The sequence below is a fragment of the Gymnoscopelus microlampas genome, assembly GCF_963454915.1.
Source record: "Gymnoscopelus microlampas genome assembly, chromosome: 6".
NCBI lineage: Eukaryota > Metazoa > Chordata > Actinopteri > Myctophiformes > Myctophidae > Gymnoscopelus > Gymnoscopelus microlampas.
In genome coordinates, this window is record NC_139943.1 from 39,532,587 (window position 1) to 39,552,348 (window position 19,762).

General features: G+C 39.7%; 1 protein-coding gene across 3 annotated transcripts; it reads right to left on the minus strand.

Moving 5' to 3' along the window:
• Nucleotides 1-79: 79 nt before the first annotated feature.
• On the minus strand, nucleotides 80-14,516 carry ice2 (interactor of little elongator complex ELL subunit 2). 3 transcript variants are annotated; one of them, XM_084059160.1, is made up of 15 exons: nucleotides 14,402-14,516; nucleotides 13,078-13,182; nucleotides 12,147-12,489; nucleotides 11,928-12,047; nucleotides 11,702-11,836; nucleotides 11,372-11,488; nucleotides 9,324-9,483; nucleotides 8,639-8,811; nucleotides 7,849-8,557; nucleotides 7,573-7,742; nucleotides 6,768-6,897; nucleotides 4,257-4,326; nucleotides 3,044-3,094; nucleotides 1,831-2,059; nucleotides 80-657 (listed from the first exon to the last, which is right to left on the minus strand). In XM_084059160.1, the coding sequence occupies exons 1-15, from the start codon at nucleotides 14,413-14,415 to the stop codon at nucleotides 499-501; spliced, it is 2,685 nt and encodes an 894-aa protein (XP_083915286.1). In that variant the 5' UTR covers nucleotides 14,416-14,516; the 3' UTR covers nucleotides 80-498. The 3 variants fall into 3 exon arrangements, with proteins under 3 accessions (XP_083915286.1, XP_083915285.1, XP_083915287.1); XM_084059159.1 differs by having other exon boundaries at nucleotides 11,928-12,489; XM_084059161.1 differs by lacking the exon at nucleotides 11,372-11,488 and having other exon boundaries at nucleotides 11,928-12,489.
• Nucleotides 14,517-19,762: the final 5,246 nt, after the last annotated feature.

The following is a 19,762-nucleotide window of genomic DNA, read 5'->3' on the forward strand; positions in this document are numbered from 1 at the left end:
GATCTCAGGAGTTATCCTCAATGTTACATTTACACATTTTAGAAGGTAAAATTCAACATGCAGTGTCAAGCATTACAGCTTACCATTTATATAACCTTTATTGTTTTTTTATTTTATCATAAAAAAAACATTTAATTTGCATAACAATGAAAAGGAAACAAACAAAAAACGTTATTCTTTCAAAATGTCCCCCCAATTTAGTCATCAATTCCCTTCTAAACAATGTAGTCACCAATTCCAGGAACAGTGTGAGCTACAACATGGCCCCGGTTGCAGCTAAACCCTACTGTTGGCCGAGAGAGAAACCAAAACTATAAAAATATAAACACTATACAAGTGCTGCAACATTCATGTCTGAATTAAAGTGCAAACGTTTGTCTATAATGACAAGTCAAACAATGTCCAACACTTCAGTTATATTATTTCTGTTGTTTTTATCTTCAGCTCATCTGAAGATGTCATGACATTAAGGGTAGCCTTTAGGTGTGTAAGATAATGCTACGGATTTTCAACAGACCGTTGAATTGTCTTTTTCATCCACTCATTACGCTTATCTGCACGTCCCAATTTCTTCTTCTTGTTCTTATTTTTGCGTTTAGACTTGCTTTGTGGTTGTCCTCCTTGGTTGTTAGACGGTGTTGGCCTGCCCTTCTGGGTCTGTAAGAAGAGTTAGATAATTAAGTTCAAAATGACTTATTTTACTACTGAGGAGTGAAATCTCTAGTATACATTTCAGTCACTACCACAAGTATTAACCACATCAGCTAATAGGCATCATAGGCGAACATTTGACAAAAATAGCACACAACACATTGTGAGGTTGTAGATCGGCTTCTTTCAGCAAAGAGATTTGGTGTAGAGGGGAAAGAAATGAGGGAACCAAGTTTAGACCCCTGGGGGACCCCAGTGGTTAACACCAGAGGTGAAGACAGGCCAGATGATGACAACCAAATCAAACTGATGCAACTGGCCTCCTTGCACCATTTAAAATGACATCATTAGTGACGTTGAGGGATGTTGTGAGTGGCATTTGGAAACGTCTTTGGGGTGTGTTTGTTTATTATTTCAGATGACCTCCAAAGAATGATTCACAAAAAAACAAAAAACAAATTAAGTTTGTGGTCTCCATTGTCCCTGCTGGCAGTAATGGGCTTGCTGTGCTGTGTGGTACGCTGGTCCAGCCCATCTGAGAAGAAGTGAATGAATAGAGACTTTGTGTCCCGAATTCCACATTAATATTGTACAGTATTTTCTATATATTACTAGTTTGTAGTATATATTTGTTAGTGTGAACTACTAGCGTTTTGTACCAACAGGAAGTGAACATGGGGCATTGCTTCAACAGATGTCATACTAACTACCGTCAATTTCAAAATCTAAAGCGATAGTATAGCAAAAACAATATAAAAAGATGTTTTTCCTTTTTCTGCTTATTTCTTGCTTTCAGTGTCTGTTTATCATTCTGCTTTGAAACGACGACGCTCCTGAACACGAGTTAATTTCCTTTTTCTATCCGTTAGTAGCTCTCCCCCTTTCACTCTGAATCTCACCAATCTCTGAATGTGTATTCAATTTTATAATATCACTTTTATATGTTATATTCTATATTTTTGGATATTGTATTATATATATTATGATGATGTTGTAATTTTGCATATATAATGACTGCGATACGGTATATTCAGGTCATCTCCACCGAGGCAATTCAAACACTGATGAAGGCCAGAAGGGCTGAAACGTGTTTGTATCAAAATGTGAAAACCACTGAAGCTACTTGAAGAATGTTTTAATATTTGGTATTTCAAGTATCATCATAGACCAGGAACGTACCATCTGATCTGGTTTTGGGGGGAAGGTGCAGGGAACGCGGCCGTGCTTCTGGTGAAAGGGCAGGACCACAGCTGGGTCGACAGCTATCCATGGCACGGGGCCAAAGGCAGGGGGCGGGGGCACAGTGCTGCGGTCCTTGTACTGGCTCTCCTTTCCATTGGCTGCTTTCAATATAGTCACAAAGGGATCCCCACCCTTGTGCCTGATCAGGTACCTTCCCTCCTCTAACCTGTGGAGCAGACGCACACAATTCAGAATTCAGTGGCACCCCTTCTCACGGCCTTCAGCTTGATTTTCAGCTGAAGGAATGCAGCGGCACAGTGAGGAATGCAGGTGAGCAGACGATTAAGAAAGCAGCAGGTGTCATCTCTATTGTGTGACTGAAAAGCATGTTGTGTAATGCCTCTAAAGCAAACAGTAACACACACTAGTGACATAGTTTGGCCTGCGGCTGTCTGACTCACTGTGACGCAATAACATTCATGTCTTAAAGAGAGAGTGACGGCATGTGCAAAGACAAAACCACCATGCAATAAAGACAGCCACTGCAGTCCCACAAGAATTAAAGGGAAGACTTTATATTAAGGTCGGGTCTATAATGCGTTATAATGCACTTAAAAGTCATAACACTTGTTATATAGTTATAAGTGCTGGTTATAAATAATGCATTATAAACTCAGTGGAACAACACATTATAACTACCAGGTAACACTTTACTTAAAGGTCGGGTCTCTAATGCATTATAATCACATAATAATGCATCATAATGTATTATGATGCACTTATAATGCTGTATAACCCTCATTGTAAATGTTTTAACAATTATGGTATAAAGTGTCTTATAACAAAGACACTTTATAACTAAGTAGTAAATATGTGCTCTTCCACTGAGCTTATAAGGCCTTATGACCAGCACTTATAATACGTTATAAATTGTCATGTTTATAAACATTTATAACGAGTGTTATAGTGCTTTTTAAGCGCATTGTAATGCATTTTAATTATGATTATGATGCATTATAGACCCGACCTTTAAGTTAAGTGTTACCAAATTAAATATTAAGTAGATGCGAGGGCAGTGTTTATTTGAGCCTCCCTCAAAGGTTTGAATCCAAGACCTATACTACACCGAGGTCATGCGCCACCCTTTTGCTAAGCCCCGCCCTGCTCAACAGTACACAGTCAAGACTTTTTATCCCCCCAAAGTACTTACAAAGTCATCTTTTTCAGTAAGTGATGCAGAATGTTCAGCTGTTTAGAATGTCTGTGGGTGGGAAAGAAAAGTAAGCAGGTTACATTAAATGTGTCTCAACAGGCATCCATTATTACATCACAACACGGATTCACATGGCAAACAGTAAAATAAATACTAGAAATACCACATTGCAGTAGTATGCCTCCGGCACCTATTTGCTGTTTACATCTGTGTCTGTGCAGACTCATATAGTACAGCAGTTAAGCACAACAATCGTTCAAATCTGGAAACAAGCACCAAAATTTTACTGAGTGTACCTCTTGGTCATTCTTTAGAAAAAAGGTTTGCGCCCATCCCCGGGCATGGGCTAGTACGGTTGAATGAAGCTTCTCAGCCTCTCCGCAGGTATTTATCTGGCTTCTCTGTGGTCAAAAATGTATGCTTTGATAGCAAGATCATAAATATTGGACAATTCTACATCACGTTGCTCCTAAAAAAGTATTATCGGGCGGCCATCTTGGAAATGTGGCAGACATCTTGATTTCTGAGTGGCTAATGGGTTTTATCTGAAGAACAATCCCTAAGGAGTAGTTGTGCAAATGTTGGTACTTGTTTCCACTTGTGAACGATTATAGTGCAAAAACGCAATTAGACGCTACACTAATACAGTATTATGTAGTAAAGACATTGAAGGAATTTAATGACCATGTCTTGTGAGGTCGGTTACCTTGACTTTTGAAAAGCTACTTCTAATCAGTTCATCCTTGATTCCAAGTGGACGTTTTGTGCCAAATGTCATTAAATTCCCCCAAGACGTTCCTGAGATATCGTGTTCTCAAGAATGGAAGCTAGGGCATGAGGTCATGGTGACCAATTCATCCTTGACATCTGTGCCTACTGTCATCATAATATACACTAAAGGTGTTCCTGAGATATCACAAGAATGGGGCGAGCGGGCGGGCGGGTGGACAACCCTAAAACATCATGCCACCACATCTCTCCATTGGCAGAGGCATAAACATTCGTATTATGGCTTTGTTTACACTAGTATAGCATTTTATAATTTAATCTTTGGTAGCATGAGTAATGTTTTATCCCATATGCCATTTACCTGCTTGAATTATTAACCCAAAAGTTTACCATTTGCAAATGTTTGGAATATCTGTCCTATTGATTTAGATGTGGGTTTTGTAGCAGTAACCCTCAGCACATCTGGACAGAGGGTACTCACTCGTAATCAATCCTTCCTTCAGGTAGTTTTCTCAGCAGGGCTACTTTTGATGTGTGTGCATTGATGTGAGCTTGTGAGACACAGAGAGACAGATCATCAGTCAGACAGACAGAGAGCGATGCATCGACAAAACAACAACCTCTAATGAGCCTGTACATCAAACATGTCACGTCATCATCACCGGTGACAAGGCCACAGAGGTGATTAGCCTGTGATGATTTACAAAAGATGTTAGGAGCTTAGGATGTAAGAAATGCTAGCGCTCCCTTTGCAACGAGCTTATGAGCATATCTAACCTCCCACTCAACCATGTACCAGATTGTTATGGGAACAGTGTCTTCATTCAAACACATATTGCTATAGGGTCTGAAATTTCAGAGCTAAACATATCGTTGGTGTCGGGCAGAAACCTCATATCTCCATATTCTACTTTTTGTGTTTTTTCGGAGATATGATGTTTCCACCCGACAGAGACGATATACAATATATACAGTGGGAAATGCCTCATGATAAACCATATGACTAGAGCAGAGGAGTAAAAAAGGAAGCGTAACTAAGTATGTCTAAATACACCCATGATTACGCAAAGGAAATGTACGTGTTGTAACAAGTTGAGTGATCTCATCAAAGTGGTCCCCTATGACTATGCCAATCTCTTAAGCTTTAATGTCATCATTGCTCTATCAACTGGCAAATCCTATTCATGTTCATTGATGTGGGCCACATAACGCTGTTTAGAGATTATGCCTTTTACCCTACTCTCAGCATAGATGATAGAGGTACACAGTGTTGTTTAGGGCAGTGGTTCTCAAAGTGTGGTCTAGGGACCCCCGGCAGTCTTTAAAGGGGTTCCAGGGGGTCCCCAGCAAAAAGAGGAAAAGTAAAATGTCTCTATTATTTCACTTTCTAGAAGTTAGCCTAATGATAGAATGTATAAGAATAACTAGATCCTAGGTTTCTGTCTTCTCCCCACCTACAGTACGGTAGACAATTTTAGAATTCTGTAATAAATTGAATCCGATGACAAAACATCTTTTATTATGGGGTCCCTTGCAGAAAAGCTTTTCAAATGTGGGTCCATGACCTAACATATCAATTTGAGGCTCCTTTTAAGATCTTTTATTTTGGGCATTTTTCTTTTTTTACTACTAGTGACAGTGAAGAGACAGGAAATGTGGAGAGGGGGTGACATTCAGCAAATGGTCCAGCCGGCCGGGAATCGAACCAGGGAATTACATATCAGAGCATTGCACATGAAATTTATATAGAGCATGATAAATAGATTCTTTGTGTTCTTTTTCATCTCATGAATAAAAAAGTAGGGAGTTCAACCTTTCCTGTGGTTCACTAATTGGATCCTCTTGTTGGAAAGATTCAAACAGGTTCTCACCAGTAATGGGGTCTCTGTAAAATCTGCACTAGCTTCCAGTTAGCCGCCCTTTTTGGCAAAGTTAGTGTAAGACAGAACCATCACAATGAGAACCCATTCCTTTACATTAATTGCTCAGAATCAAAACCAGTGTAATATGTGTATAGCATAGAGTAAACTATTTGTACATTTAAAATTATAGATGCAAATACAAAACACCATCACAGCAGAACCCATGTTGGGTAAAATTCATACCTTTTTCAATGCAAAAGGCTGGATTTGACTAATGAATATTAGATTTCTAAAAAGAATGAATCTTCCCACCTCAAGCTGATATGAACACTTACAGTGCAGTGATGTTTAAATACAGGCTTCCTGTATAGATGAGTTACTGAACACAAGGTGTTAAGCTTTAACCACCTGAACAGACTGGATGGAAAATATTAAATGCAAAGTGAGGTATATAGTCTAAGGCGTGCCTCTAACAAACAGAACCTCTGCTGGAATGCAGTATATGAAATGGAATAGGAGCTAGAAGCCTACATTTAGGAAAACACTTCCTATCATCACCTGTGTACAAAATATAGTGCTTTCCCTTATGCCACACCCACAATGTAACAAATCCAAATGGGAAAGACTGTTGAAAAACTAAAAAAAAAAGAGATAGAGAGAGAAATGCCCAGATTCCTGGGCAAGAGATAGGAAATATAAGATCAAATCCATTTGGCTCAAAAGCCAGTGAAGCTGAAAACAATACTTAACTGAGCTCTGCACACTCCATTCTTTGTTATGCCTCCGTAACCAAAAATGGCTGTAGTTATGGCAACAGGACAAACTAAATCAGCAAACAGTCATGTGGGATGATGAGTCATCTCATGACTATTCCACTGGTCTGTGGGAGCATACACTCTAATCACCTCTGCTGCAAAGGAGGGCTGCTCTCAGAGAGCAAATGCTCATTCATAAACCACATAAATGTTACACTGTTGATTTTCTTGGCATATGTTTATAAACATGAGACGACAAAGGCGTGGTTCCAAATCCCAGTAGTAGGGATTGAACCATTTGGGTGAACCGTTACGTGGCTTGGCTTGGTCTGGTCTGAGGACATAAAAAAAGAAAGATGATGGTGATTCTTTTACCTATGTAGCATACAGTGTTGGAATGCAGCAGTGTCTCTACCCACTGTTGGCAGCACTCGCTCTTGGTGACACACTCAACACCGTAGCATGTCTGGTACTCCAACTTTGGCAGCACATGGACTGGTACATACTGTCAGGGCAGGACAAAGGTTATTCAACTATGATTAAAAAGAAATAAAAAACATTACGTTAAACAGTATATCTCTGCTGTCCGGCAGCAACCAGCTAACTCCAAAATGTTTGTATTTGTAATGTAATGTATTTTTCAGGTAATGACAAAAAACAAAAAAAGTCGATTTAGGAGGTTTTGTTCATCATTGATAAGAACAGCTGAATGGACCTCCAAGCTGTTCTCCAAGCACAATGAAGTTTGAGGTCAAAAGGGGGTGGAGCCTTGAGTCAGCTAAACCAGCTAACTCCACCCCCCTTTGGTGAACTTAGCTGGTTTAGCAGAAAGTTTGATGACCCAATGGAGTTAGCTGGTTTTGTCAGAAGCGCTTTTTAATACTTTTCATTGGTTCAATATTTTTTTAATCAACACACAGACATAATGGTGTTCAATGGCCATGATTTATGGAAAAAAATGCAAAAGCGGAAAAATGGAGTTAGCTGGTTCCTGCCGGACAGCAACGATATGACACTATCATAGAAAATAAAGAACATGGGAACATACCCATACCGTGATGCTCAGTTAAATATAACACTATAAAAATATTAGAATTGTCCTAATTTAATAAAGGGTTTGCTGGTCCATACTGTTAGTTAAATATGGTATATTGGCACAATAGATGGTAGAATTTCTTACCGAGTTGGAGCCGTCCCCTACCCTCCTGGTATGGGTGAGGTACACAGAACTGCGCACCATAAGCAGCACATCTTGCAGACTGTACAGCTTGTACAGTACATTGCCCTGTTCTGGAGCCTCGTAATCCTGTACATCCTCTGCACTCGCCTGCAAGTCCTGGGAAAGGATTTCTGGAGGAGTAGGAGGAGGGGTCATATTAGCTCAAAGCTATAATAGTGTGGTAACAATAGACAGATCATATCAGAAGACATCAGAAAATGCCATGTTGACACTAACTCTTATGTTCTTTGGCAATGAGGTCAACAGAAGCTGCAGATCCGCTGTGCGCAGCAGCGTAGGAGGTCTCCCCATCCTGGCTCTGGCTGCTCTCTAGATATGAAGACACACAGGCCTTGACCAGGGAGGTTGGGTGGGTGAAGTTTGGGGCTCCAGTGGCTGGTGGAGGTGAACGGGCTTCCGACAATACGTCAGTGGGTTTGGTCGGGTCCTTGGCAGCTTTCAGCATGGCTGTCTGCATGCGGAGGAGCTGTCCTAGCTGGTCCCCAGGGACCACCGTGGCTCTTTTACAGACTCGTTTCCGCCCGGGGACATTCTGGGGAGACTGGGGATCTGCAGGGATACGTTCGACTGTGTGAGGGTCCGGGCAGGCGGTCGCAGTCTCAGGTTCTGTGGGTTGTGTTTTCGAAGGAGTCGAGGGGTCATCAATGACCAGCCTCTCATCATCCGATTCATCTTGACTCTTCTGGACGGAGACCTTTGCTGGTGGACAAGTTGTGGTCTTTTTAGCAGCAAGACGCGTACTGGACCTTGTTGTTTTGCTTGTTGGACTTGGAACAGCTACATGCTGCTCGCCGCTGTCAGCCCTCGGCCTTTTCACAGTCGGTTTTGCAGTTGTTGCCTCTCCGAACGTCTCCAGGTCAGTGAGATCCACCTCGAAGTCGAGGCCAGTGTCTTCGAATGACACTAAACTTCTCTGGGAGCTCTCCTGTTTTGAACATTCAAAGATATCAGTATTTGTGTTTAAACCACAGATGTCAGGTAATGATATTGCAGGATGTGAGCATACCGGTGTGTGTTGATTCTTGGCATCAGGGCGCTCTGTCATCACATTGTAAGCATGTGTGTGCCCAGTTTTGATGATTGAGAGCTTCAGACTCTCCTCGTGGAAAATATGGCTCCTCTCCCTCACAGTGACCTCGGTTTTCACCAGAGGAGAGTCAATGTACACAGTCTTCCTGCCTGGGAATGAGAGTCACATTAGAAAAGTGAACCTGGGAAATGGTGCCACCATGTGTCCAATTGATTAATAATAAATATTTCAATTTAAAGAAATGATAAGACATGGGCCTCTTTCCCCCTTGTATTAATATGGGTCTGGTGATAGTATTGAAAATGTTTTCAATTTCAATCCGTGATTAGAATTCAACCTCAAATGTCTCATGATCAGCAGTGGAGTAAATGTAAAAACTTGCAAGCATAATAAAAGCTCTTGTAATTTAACACCATATGCACCTTTGTGTGACAAATTTGAAATTCCTCTTTCATTTAACACGGTTGAGGCAACAGGAGCTAGCTGTCCATGCCACATGTGCACAGTTGTATAAAGAAAAGTGAATCTTTGATCTTCATTTTTGATAAAAAATCTTATAGTGTTATATCTGTGTAAAACACAGAAGAAAAATGTAAAGACCCGGGCTCCAGTATCAAATCATGACAACATTCTATGTTGTCATGATTTACATATATTGTACCTTTTCCTGGGTTTAGTTTGACAGAAACAGGCATCTCCCATGGATCAGAGAACTCATCGCCAAAGTTGTCCAGCAGCCTGCCGATGGCATCTCGGGTCAGGCATACATGGGGTTCATAATGGGCACATAGGTTCTCCGCATTTCTGTCGCTGCTGATGGACTGCAGAATGTAACACATCAGGTTACTAATAGGGTTGCAACTATCGATTATTGTCCAAGTGATTATAAAAAATAGATCTACAAACCCACGACACATTGTGGGTTTGTATATCTGTTGTTTTCACTATTTTGAAAAGTTGAAATGTTTTGAAAATGTTCACCTATAATGACATGCCCAAAATAAGGATACATTATGAATCAACAATTTTATTAAAGTATCGATCATTTTTTATAATAGATTAAATCAATCAAAGGACCACTTCACCCATTTTCAATCTATCTTCATATAATTGGTCCTCACTAATGTTCATTATAATATGGTAAAGGAGTATAGCCGCACTCGGCTCTGACACTGACATTTTTCTGTTTCTGACACAGAGACAGAAAAAAATCCATTTCTGTGTCCATAATAAAACTTGCATCGGCAGCTATGAGTGTGTGGCTATACTCTTTTATTATTTAGTGTGTAATCCGTTGGCTGGCACCTCATAAGGACCGGTGTGCTGTGCCATTATAATATGGTACCATCGTCTGTGTCTCAGAGGAGGGCTGTGGACAGTTCAGAAACCTACCAGTGACATCATCAGTAGGCAGGTTTGGTCATTTCAAACAATATTTCAATTTTTCTTTTATTTACACGAGAACAATAGCTTCTATTTCAGCATGCTACCTTTCCAGGAAAAGAAAGACTGTAGTTTCTATCAGCTTGGAATCCCAATTGATAAATTGTAAATTGTCCACTATCCTCCTCTGAGACACAGAGTGAGTTGACAGAAATTGACATTTTATAATGAGCATTATTGAGGACCAATTATATGAAGATAGGTTGAAAATGGTTGAAGTGATCCTTTAACTGTTGCACCCCTAGTTACTAATGCTTAATTTATAATCCATCGCACAACAATATCGATTGCTAACAAAAACTGTTTCCAAGCTAACAACGTGTCATCGTACTACAGAGTATAAATTTGCCATAAAGCTGTACTTTACTAATTCTCTAACTTATCTTCAGATAATTCGTCCTCACTAATGCTCATTATAAGATGGCACAATTTCCATCGACTGTGTCTCATTGGTAGGCTATGGACAGTTCATAAACGTGCCTGCCAATTACATCGATGTGGATTACAAGCTATTAGAAACTACAGCCCTTCTATTCCTGGTAAGTTAGCATGCTGAAATAGAAGCCTTTGTTCTTTATTCTGCATTAATTCAAAAAAGACAAAAGTTTGATATCTTGTTTGAAATGACCAAACCTGCTTACAAATGATGTCACTGTTAGGCAGGTTTCTGAACTGTCCACAGCCGGAGAGACAGAGCGAGTAGACAGATATGGTGCCATCTTCTAATGAGCATTAGTGAGGACCAATTATAGGAAGATAAAAGTGGTCCTTTAACACACAAAACCAAAGGGTACTGCAAGTGTACGGTTGCTCTCTAACATTTCGACACTATTTCTCAATGTAGTAAGGTCCTTAATTAAGCCATGTTTTATACTTCGTATGATGGTGTTGTGTAAAAGTAGCAAAATGTGACGTGTTGTGACCTGTTGTGACGCTTTTAAAAAATATATATTTTCGTGTTAAGTATTAGAATTTAGAATTAAACAGATTCTTCTTTTTGCATTTACACATGTTCACCAATGACATGCCCAAAATAGGGAAGCCAGATGAAAGTGGTTAAGAATAACTACTGCAGATTCATATTTAGCACTGGTTGGTGCCTGTTATACTTGAGCGCCCTCTGGAGTGTATTTGTGAAAAATGCAAATGCAGCAGCTGAGTTCTGAAAGGCCTCTGGTCATGAATCCCATCCCAACTGTAAAACTCTACATCTTTGTGGCTTACTTCGTTAGGGTAATTAAAAAAGAAATAAAGACAACTGCTTACAGCGTGCTTGTCCTTCGCTTTCTGAGATGGGGGATTCTCTGATGAAACACTCTCATAATCCGATGCAAGCTGTGCATCAGCAGGCACTATATTGTGGCTTGTAATATCCACTTTGCCCTGAAGAAAGAAAAGGGGAGCAAATATGGAAACAGAGAAAGTGCACCAGCATCAAGATGCAAGCTCTAGAATTCAACACAAGTTCAAATGACAGTAAGATGGCCAATGCAATTTAGAAAATGTCAAAGGACAAAAGTGATATGCTAGTAGAACTATAACTATTGTGATACTGTTATACACATATGGTATAGTACTGTAGTAGTAGTACATTACCAGCGCTAGCAGCTGTTTTTCAAAAGTCAGAGTGAGACTTCGGTTGTAGGTTCCTCCAGTCAAACTGGTTGTCTCATGGATGAGACTGAACTGTGGAAAGGTCCTTAAATACTCTAAACAGCCCCCAAGGAACTCCTGGGGAACAAATAAGGGCTTTTGAGTTAAGATATTTGTGATACTAAAGCTGAAAACAAGAATTATGTCATGTGGCTTGTAGTACCAATACCTCTGAATATCGCAAAGCTCCCAGGGATATGTAGTTGTAATCTTCAGCACACACTCTTGCAACATCTTGCAGATACAATGTGAACTGTGCCTCTTCATTTTTCACTCGCGCTTTCAAATTCTGTAATTTAACAAAAGATGTTTTCTGCACTGCTGTCTGCAATACATAAGAAAGGGGAAAGAAAATGATAAAACTGCATTTATAAGTCTCAAACTGTACCGGTGGAGGCTCCATCTTCTTCGCCAGCAATCCGAGATAATACTTCTGGTCTTGGTAGGACAGGATGGACATACAAGGGTAAGGCAGCTTGGGTTCAGGAAAAGTGTCATGAGGATCATGCTTAACATCTTGAATTTTCTTCTTGAGTGTCTCTTTATTCTTGGTGTCACGTGCAGAGGGACCGTCACTATCACAGCTTTCCCAACATGCACCGTCTTCTTCCTTGACGGGACCTTTGTCCTTGACCTGTGCATGCTGTCGGGAAGCGGGGCCATCAGGCTTAGCACCCCCAGACTTAGAACCCCCAGACTCCTCTTTCAATTGAACATTCACTGTAGGAGGACTTAAAGAACAGGTACAAATATATCAGTTTAATGAAAACGGTTCATGTGGTGGAGGAAGTACTCAGATGTTTTACTTAGTAAAAGTAAAAGTTATAATAGCACAATATAAAAATACTCAGTTAACTTACAAGTAAAAGGCTTGTATTCAACATTTTACTTGAGTAGAGGTACAAAAGTATTGGAATCAAAATATACTTAAAGTACCAAAGTAAAATACATTTTGAAAATAATCTTTCAAAATGTTTAAAACTATTTTGAAAATAGCTGATCTACAAGCTCACATTGCGACACGTTGAGAGCTTGTAGATCAGTTATTTTTGAAAAGCCAAAGTATAAATTGTGCTTGAGTGGTTAATATGTGTTTTGAATTAAATAAATCTAAATCTGCAAAGTAACAACTAGTAACAAAAAATTATATAATTGTAGTGGAGTAAAAGGTACAATATTGGCCCCTGAGGTAGAAGTAGAAAGTCAAAAAAATAAGGAAATACTCAAGTTAAAGAAATGCTCAAAATTGTACTTAAATATAATACTTTAGTAATGTAGTAATGACATTTTCCACCACTGATTTTTCACACTGTACGTACCTTTGGGTGATGGCCCACAGTTCTGATATATTAGGTGCAAGGGAATATTTGTCATAAGCATCCCTAGTAAAGAATGCTGTTTCGGTGACTGGAGGAGAGTCGTCCCTGAAAAAATAAATAAACGGTAATAAAATAGGTGGGCACCAAGGAGTGGGCACCTCGGTGCTAAATTCTCATTTTTGTCCAAAATGTTAAAAGATATATATATATATATTTGGAAAATGTTTTTAAGTAAAGTATACATCGTTAGAACATGCTAAAACATTTGACAATTAAGGTTTCATATTTCTACAAATGCTAAAAAAAACTGTATATCCAGTCATTTTGGGGCATAAACAAGAAGTTGATGGATTAACATTAAGTCTGATAATGATGTACTGTGCATGTTCACATCATGTATACTTTACTTTTCTTTTTCAAAGTTTGGACATTTTGGACAAAATAGCCTTACATGGAGGTGCCCAGATGTCCCTAGTGCCCACCTATCTTGTATCCAAATAAACGTTAAATAGTAAATAGCTATCATGGGCTGATGGGCACAACATATAATAGCCAAATGTTATTCTGATAATTGCACAGTGACCTACTTTCAACAGTAGGTACACAGTTAGCCTTGGATCAACGATAGTCTTGGGCTGCACCCCCCAGTGCGTCCTGCACTTTCACCAGTAAAGCCCGTACTTCTCCATACATGTACAAAGAATATAGATAAGGTGCTTCCCCGGTTGCCCCAAATGTTAACTCGCGCCTTGGAATCTTTGTACACTGCATTAGTCCATATTTTTCAATAGATACTTCTGGTTTACATTGAGTGTAATTCCGGCTTTCACCGGCTGCGCTCCGTCACTGCCACCCATTGAACACAGCTACCCATGACAGGGAACTTCCGACAGAATCCGACACAGACGAGATTAAAACACTTCTTTATTGAAAAATACGGACTAATACATTGCACAAAGACTCCGAAGTGCGAGTTAACATTGAGGGTAACCGGGTAAGCACCTTATATTTGTTGTACATTTATGGAGAAGTACGGGCTTTACTGGTGAAAGTGCAGGACGCACGGGGGGTGCTAGCCAAGACTATCGAAGATACGAAACAACGAAAGTAACTGTCAGACATCTATGATAGTCTTGATCCAAGACTAGTATACAGTGTACTTGTAAAACATCTGTAACTACTACACCACAGACGATAACATTACTTAAGTTCTGTGGCGCCAAGTCAAGCTAAACTAGATCGTAGGGTAGGTATATCCTAAAGTTAGTTGCATGGTCAACACGTTCCTGTCGTAGGTATAATTGTAATGACCTCAGCCTCTTACCAGACTAGATCCATTAGGAAAACTATCAACAGATTACTGTCGATATGGCAGCAGAACTATGCAGCAGAACAACAATGATCAGACGGTCTGTCGTTCAACATGCGACAATGTTTTGGTGCAACTCATGAAAATCCCCCCGGAAACAAGGTGGCACACGGCACAACGGTCCACATTACACAGGCTGATCAACTGATTTTGTAATAATAATAATAATTATTATAACAATGATAGTAGTACGAAGGATCCAATGGAAACAAGCCATAGGCTTTCTTGGGTTTAAAATCCTCTTAGCAGACCTTGTATTGAACTGTAATTTCCAGTGCTTTGTTTTGCAAAATGCTAATAAAGTATAAAGTATTCAATCTCTCTCTCTCTCTCTCTCTCTCTCTCTCTCTGTGTGTGTGTGTGTGTGTGTGTGTGTGTGTGTGTGTGTGTGTGTGTGTGTGTGTGTGTGTGTGTGCGTGCGTGCGTGCGTGTGTGCGTGTGCATGTTCATTTCATCAGTCTAAGCTTTTTGGGATAGGTAGGACTACTCATGACTGCATTGCCCTAAATTAATTCTGAAATTGGATTTTAAAAAGGCAAGACTTTTTGTATATCTTATATTTTGGTGCAGTTATTTTTTGTGTTAAGATAACTGATAGTTAAGAGTTTAATTAGGTTAATTATAAAATGACTGGTGTTTGACAGGTGTTTTTTCATGTTTGAAGCTGGCTGTAATCTTTCACTGAAAAGCATGCAGGGCAATGCTCAAATACACACAACAGTTCTATAGTGGTAAAAAAAAAAACAGTCAGACCTCTGTACCCTGCACGGTTTAACTGCTTCAGTGAATCTGAGACTCCTTGGACCATGTCATTCACTCATCTCTCCATCGCAGCTTCTTGCTCTCAGGAGAACCTGTTCCCCTGTCGTCAGCCTCCAGCACAGATGTACGCCCAGGCAAGGATAACTTTTATTACAGTTTGTAAAAGTGACAGTTTCATGCTCATTGTCTGATGTGACTTTAATGTTGACATGTAAATCAGTGTGAATGCTAATGTGCACTTCATTGTCATCATCAATGTATGATTATTTGTCTAATTGTTTGTTTTTAATGTCACCTTTTCTTCAATAAAGCCCTGCCAACTACACCATATGGCCTGTTCCTTGGAGGAGTTGATGCAAAAAGTGAATTAATAACAAGCTAAAGTCCTTTTAAAGGACTTTAGCTTGTTATTAATTCAGTTCCTACATTGACACAATAGTATATGAGAAAAGTCATACTAAACTCGTACTGTCATAAACAATGAAGTCATACAATACTTTAGTATAAACAAAATGCCATACAGTCCTGTCGTTAAAAAAATACTTTGTTCTTGTCAGCCTAAATTGTTCACAGCACAGCTATCTATTTTTATATTTAATTCTTGTGGGTTGTCAGGGTGACTGGTGTGGTTGTCATGGTTACTAACCATGTGTCATGTGTGTCAGAATGATTGGAGGGCGGAGTGTGTCATCAGTGGAGATCTGGCCCACCTGGACTGTCCTCTATAAAAGAGGTGGCTGGACTTCATTCTTGTTCTTTCTCTCACCGTGAAGCTCACTGGGAGCACTCCAGCCTTTTGGATTTTGCTTGTTAAAGAACAAGGTCACTGTGGTAGAGGTTTGGGTTGTGTAGTTACCTTGTCATGATGTAACTCCAAAGGTGAACAAGAAATCTAAAATAATTGCTGTATAATAATTGAATAGAAATTGATCATTCAAAATATGCTCCTCATTGACATTGTACGGTGAAACGGCTCTCAAAGTCACTCTTTTAGCACGTAAACGAACACAAACAAAGCTGATTCAGTCAATATAGAACATCACCAAACCCAGTACTGTTTAAAACAAAACAAAAAATGTCAACTTCCTGTTGATTTTACTATTTGAAGATCCAGATCCGCGGATCCAGTCCGAGTTCTTTTTAATAAAAATAGCAAAATCAACAGGATGTTAGCATTTTTATTTATAAAACAAACGGTACTGGGTTTGGTGATCTATATAGTCTGAATCAACTTTATTTGCGTTCGTTTGTGCTAAAAGAGTGACTTTGAGAGCTGTTTCAGCCTACAATGTAATTCAATGAGGAGCATATTCTTTTATTATCAATGGAGCAATTATTTTAGATTTCTTGCCCACCTTTGGAGATGCATCATGGCAAGGTAACTACACAACCCAAACCTCTACCAAAGTGGTCTTGCCCTTTAAGCACTGTTAACCACCATACCACCATACCACATTGTGGGTATAGCTTTATCAGAAAATAGCCGATCGACAAGCTCACTGCGACACGTTGTGAGCTTGTCGATCGGCTATTTTCAGTCAAAACTTTCCTCATAATAACACAAAACAGAAAATACACTAGTATTGAGCCCTGAGGCTCACCGGTTACCCATATGGGGTTAAGTTAGTTTTAATAAAATAATTTAAACATTCTTTGTTTGTGTGAGTTTCCTCATTTTGTTACAAACTCAGCTGTTTGCAACACTCTTGGTTGGTTGTTGCAATAAATACATTACATTTAAGTGGTTGAATTTATGTAATTTGTTATCCCTGAGTCACTAGAATACCTCAAAACGAAGTATGGAGCTCAGCCTATAATTGATCATTGTTTTGATTGATATGCTGCATGCCATGAGTGCGAAGTGGTATTTTCTTAAACTTAATTCAGTTAATCATAGAGGATCTGTGGTCATAATACAGCACTGTTTGAGGAACTATAGTTGAAAACTTAAGACATATTTTTTTAATGTCCAGTCCAAAGTGAGAACAATGTAGCCTACTTGATTTAACAGCAAAACTGCTATAGTTTTGATTATCTGAAACTAAGGAATTTATAAATGACAAAAAGGGTATGAATTTTTATGACATTACGAAACATCTCTCTTTCAATGAAAGTGTAAATCTGGGTTCAGACTCAGCCAGAGTAAACGTTTTCTAACGGATGGTTTTAAACAACCTAAATCTCAGTCGTGTCATAATGAACCCTTTCCCTGATCATCAGAGGGTGTATCTAGTAGATCCAGTCATTCTGTCAGGGGTAGAGGTGTTTGCTGTAGATTTTCATTTTTTGACCTGTCACCTCTCGCTTTAACTTTAAATATAACCTCGAAATCCCAATTAATGTGAAAGGCCTGGTGGTGCAAGAGTAAAGCATAGGCTTCACAAGCGGATGGTTGTGGGTTTGAATCTTGGTCAGGGAAGATCTCAATTTTCGGTCTTTTTAAGGCGAGAACCATGGATGAAGCCCGCCTCCCTCCTCACGCCCTCTTTTAGCTCCGGTAGGAGAGGGAGGAGCATGGAGGGAGCCCACCTCCAGGGGGAGGAGCTTAATACATTTACATATTAATTAAATATTTTTATTTTAGTATTTTTTGTGATTTTATGGCCACTGTTTTTATTCACATGAATTTGTTTGAGACATTTTTTTATTGTTTTTTTTCATCACCAGTTTGTATTGACCACAGCTCCATTGTTTTTTTGTTGTATTACCCTTTTAGTTTTTATTTAGTAGTTGTTTTGAGTGAGCTTTGAACCTCGAACCTTTAGTTTGTGAACCTTTGATTTATCTTTTAAGCCACGCTGGCATGGAAGGTACAATTTGGAACGTCATCCTTAACCCGCCTTTTAGAATTTAGATGGACAGTGTGAAAATGTTCTTCAGGAGCCTTGAACCCCAAATCTTCTACTTTCAGACCCTGTGTTTAACTCTTGAGCCACGCTGGCATGGAAAGTACAATTGGGAATGTCATCCTTAACCCTTGTTTTAGAATTTAGATGGACAGTGTGAAAATGTTCTTCAGGGGCCTTGAACCCCAAATCTTCTACTTTCAGACCCTGTGTTTAACTCTTGAGCCACGCTGGCATGGAAAGTACAATTGGGAACGTCATCCTTAACCCGCCGCCTTTTAGAATTTAGATGGACAGTGAAAATGTTCTTCAGGAGCCTTGAACCCCAAACCTTCTGCTTTCAGACCCTGTGTCTATCTCTTGAGCCATGCTGGCATGGAAGTTATAATTGGGAACGTCATTCATCACCCGCCTTTTAGAATTTAGATGGCCAGTGAAAATGTTCTTCAGGAGCTTTGAACCCCAAACCTTCTGCTTTCAGACCCTGTGTTTATCACTTGAGCCACACAGGTATGGATAATACAGAAGAGAACGTAATACTTAAACCACCTTTTAGAAGTTAGATGGACAGTGAAAATGTGCTCCAGGAGTTTCAAATCTTAAACCTTCGGTTTATAAACCCCAGAGTTTTCTCTTGAGCCATGGTGGCATGAACCATGCAACTGAGAACATAATACTTAAACCACCTTTTCAGGATTGAGATGGACAATGAAAATGTTCTTTAGGAGCTTTGAACCTTAAACTCTTTGGTTCATAAACAGTGACACACCTCTTGAGCCACAGAGACATGAAACATTCAGATGAGAAGGAATTACTTATCCTTTTAGTATTTAGCTGCACAGTGTATTTCTACATTAACTTCACCACTTAAACCCTCTATTCTTAGTAAAGTTGCAACTTTACTTTCCCGCTTGCCTTGTTACCATCTACACCAAATCTTTTCACAAAGAATTGTCAATCTACAAGCTCACAACACGTCGACACATTGTAAATCTTGACAAATGTTTGCCGCCAGAATAGGGATGCTGGGCCTTACTTCTCCCACCACTGCTGAAGAGCATACAAGACATTAGACAACTAAGAAACCCCAGTGGTGCAGTTAGAGCATACATGGGCAACTGGCGGCCCGGGGCCACACGCGGCCCTCACCCTCACTTAAAGCGGCCCGCAGGTTTTGGCACGATTTTGGCCTCCACACTTAGTGATTTTTTCGGATTTAACTTTCGTTTCGGTAGTGGCCAACTTTCGTTTCGGTAGTGACACAATGGTGAAATGTACTAAGTCCAGAGCTCGATGAATGTTAGGGACCAAAAAAACTATAAAGTACTACAAAGTACTACCAATCAACTCTAAATTGCCTGAAACGTACTCCTAACAGGTTTTTGGGGGGACGATTTTAGCCTCCACACTTCAAATCCTGGAAATGGCAAATCAGTATGTGTGGGATTTGAAGGTGCAAGAGTCAGGTAAACGTTGGAAAAATGTCCAAGTTGAATTTGGACTGGGAACCCTCCGGTTGTAAGCCCTGTATCTTAACCACTGCACCACTGTGATTCTTACTGACTTTGTTCACTTGCGTGATTTTCACTAAAAGATTAGATAAAGGTGCAGGAGCCAGGTAAAAGTTCAAAAAATGTGGATTTGAACCAGCAACCTTCTGGCTATAAGCCCTGTATCTCAATCACTGCACCACTGTAATTTATCCTAA

Excerpts from the sequence above, each read along its gene's own strand:
- ice2 (XM_084059159.1), bottom strand. Across the intron at positions 6,898-7,572 it reads TAGGGGACGGCTCCAACTCG|TATGTACCAGTCCATGTGCT; the intron begins GTAAGAAATTCT and ends CTGCCCTGACAG. Across the intron at positions 2,060-3,043 it reads TTACTGAAAAAGATGACTTT|GTTAGAGGAGGGAAGGTACC; the intron begins GTAAGTACTTTG and ends TCTGCTCCACAG.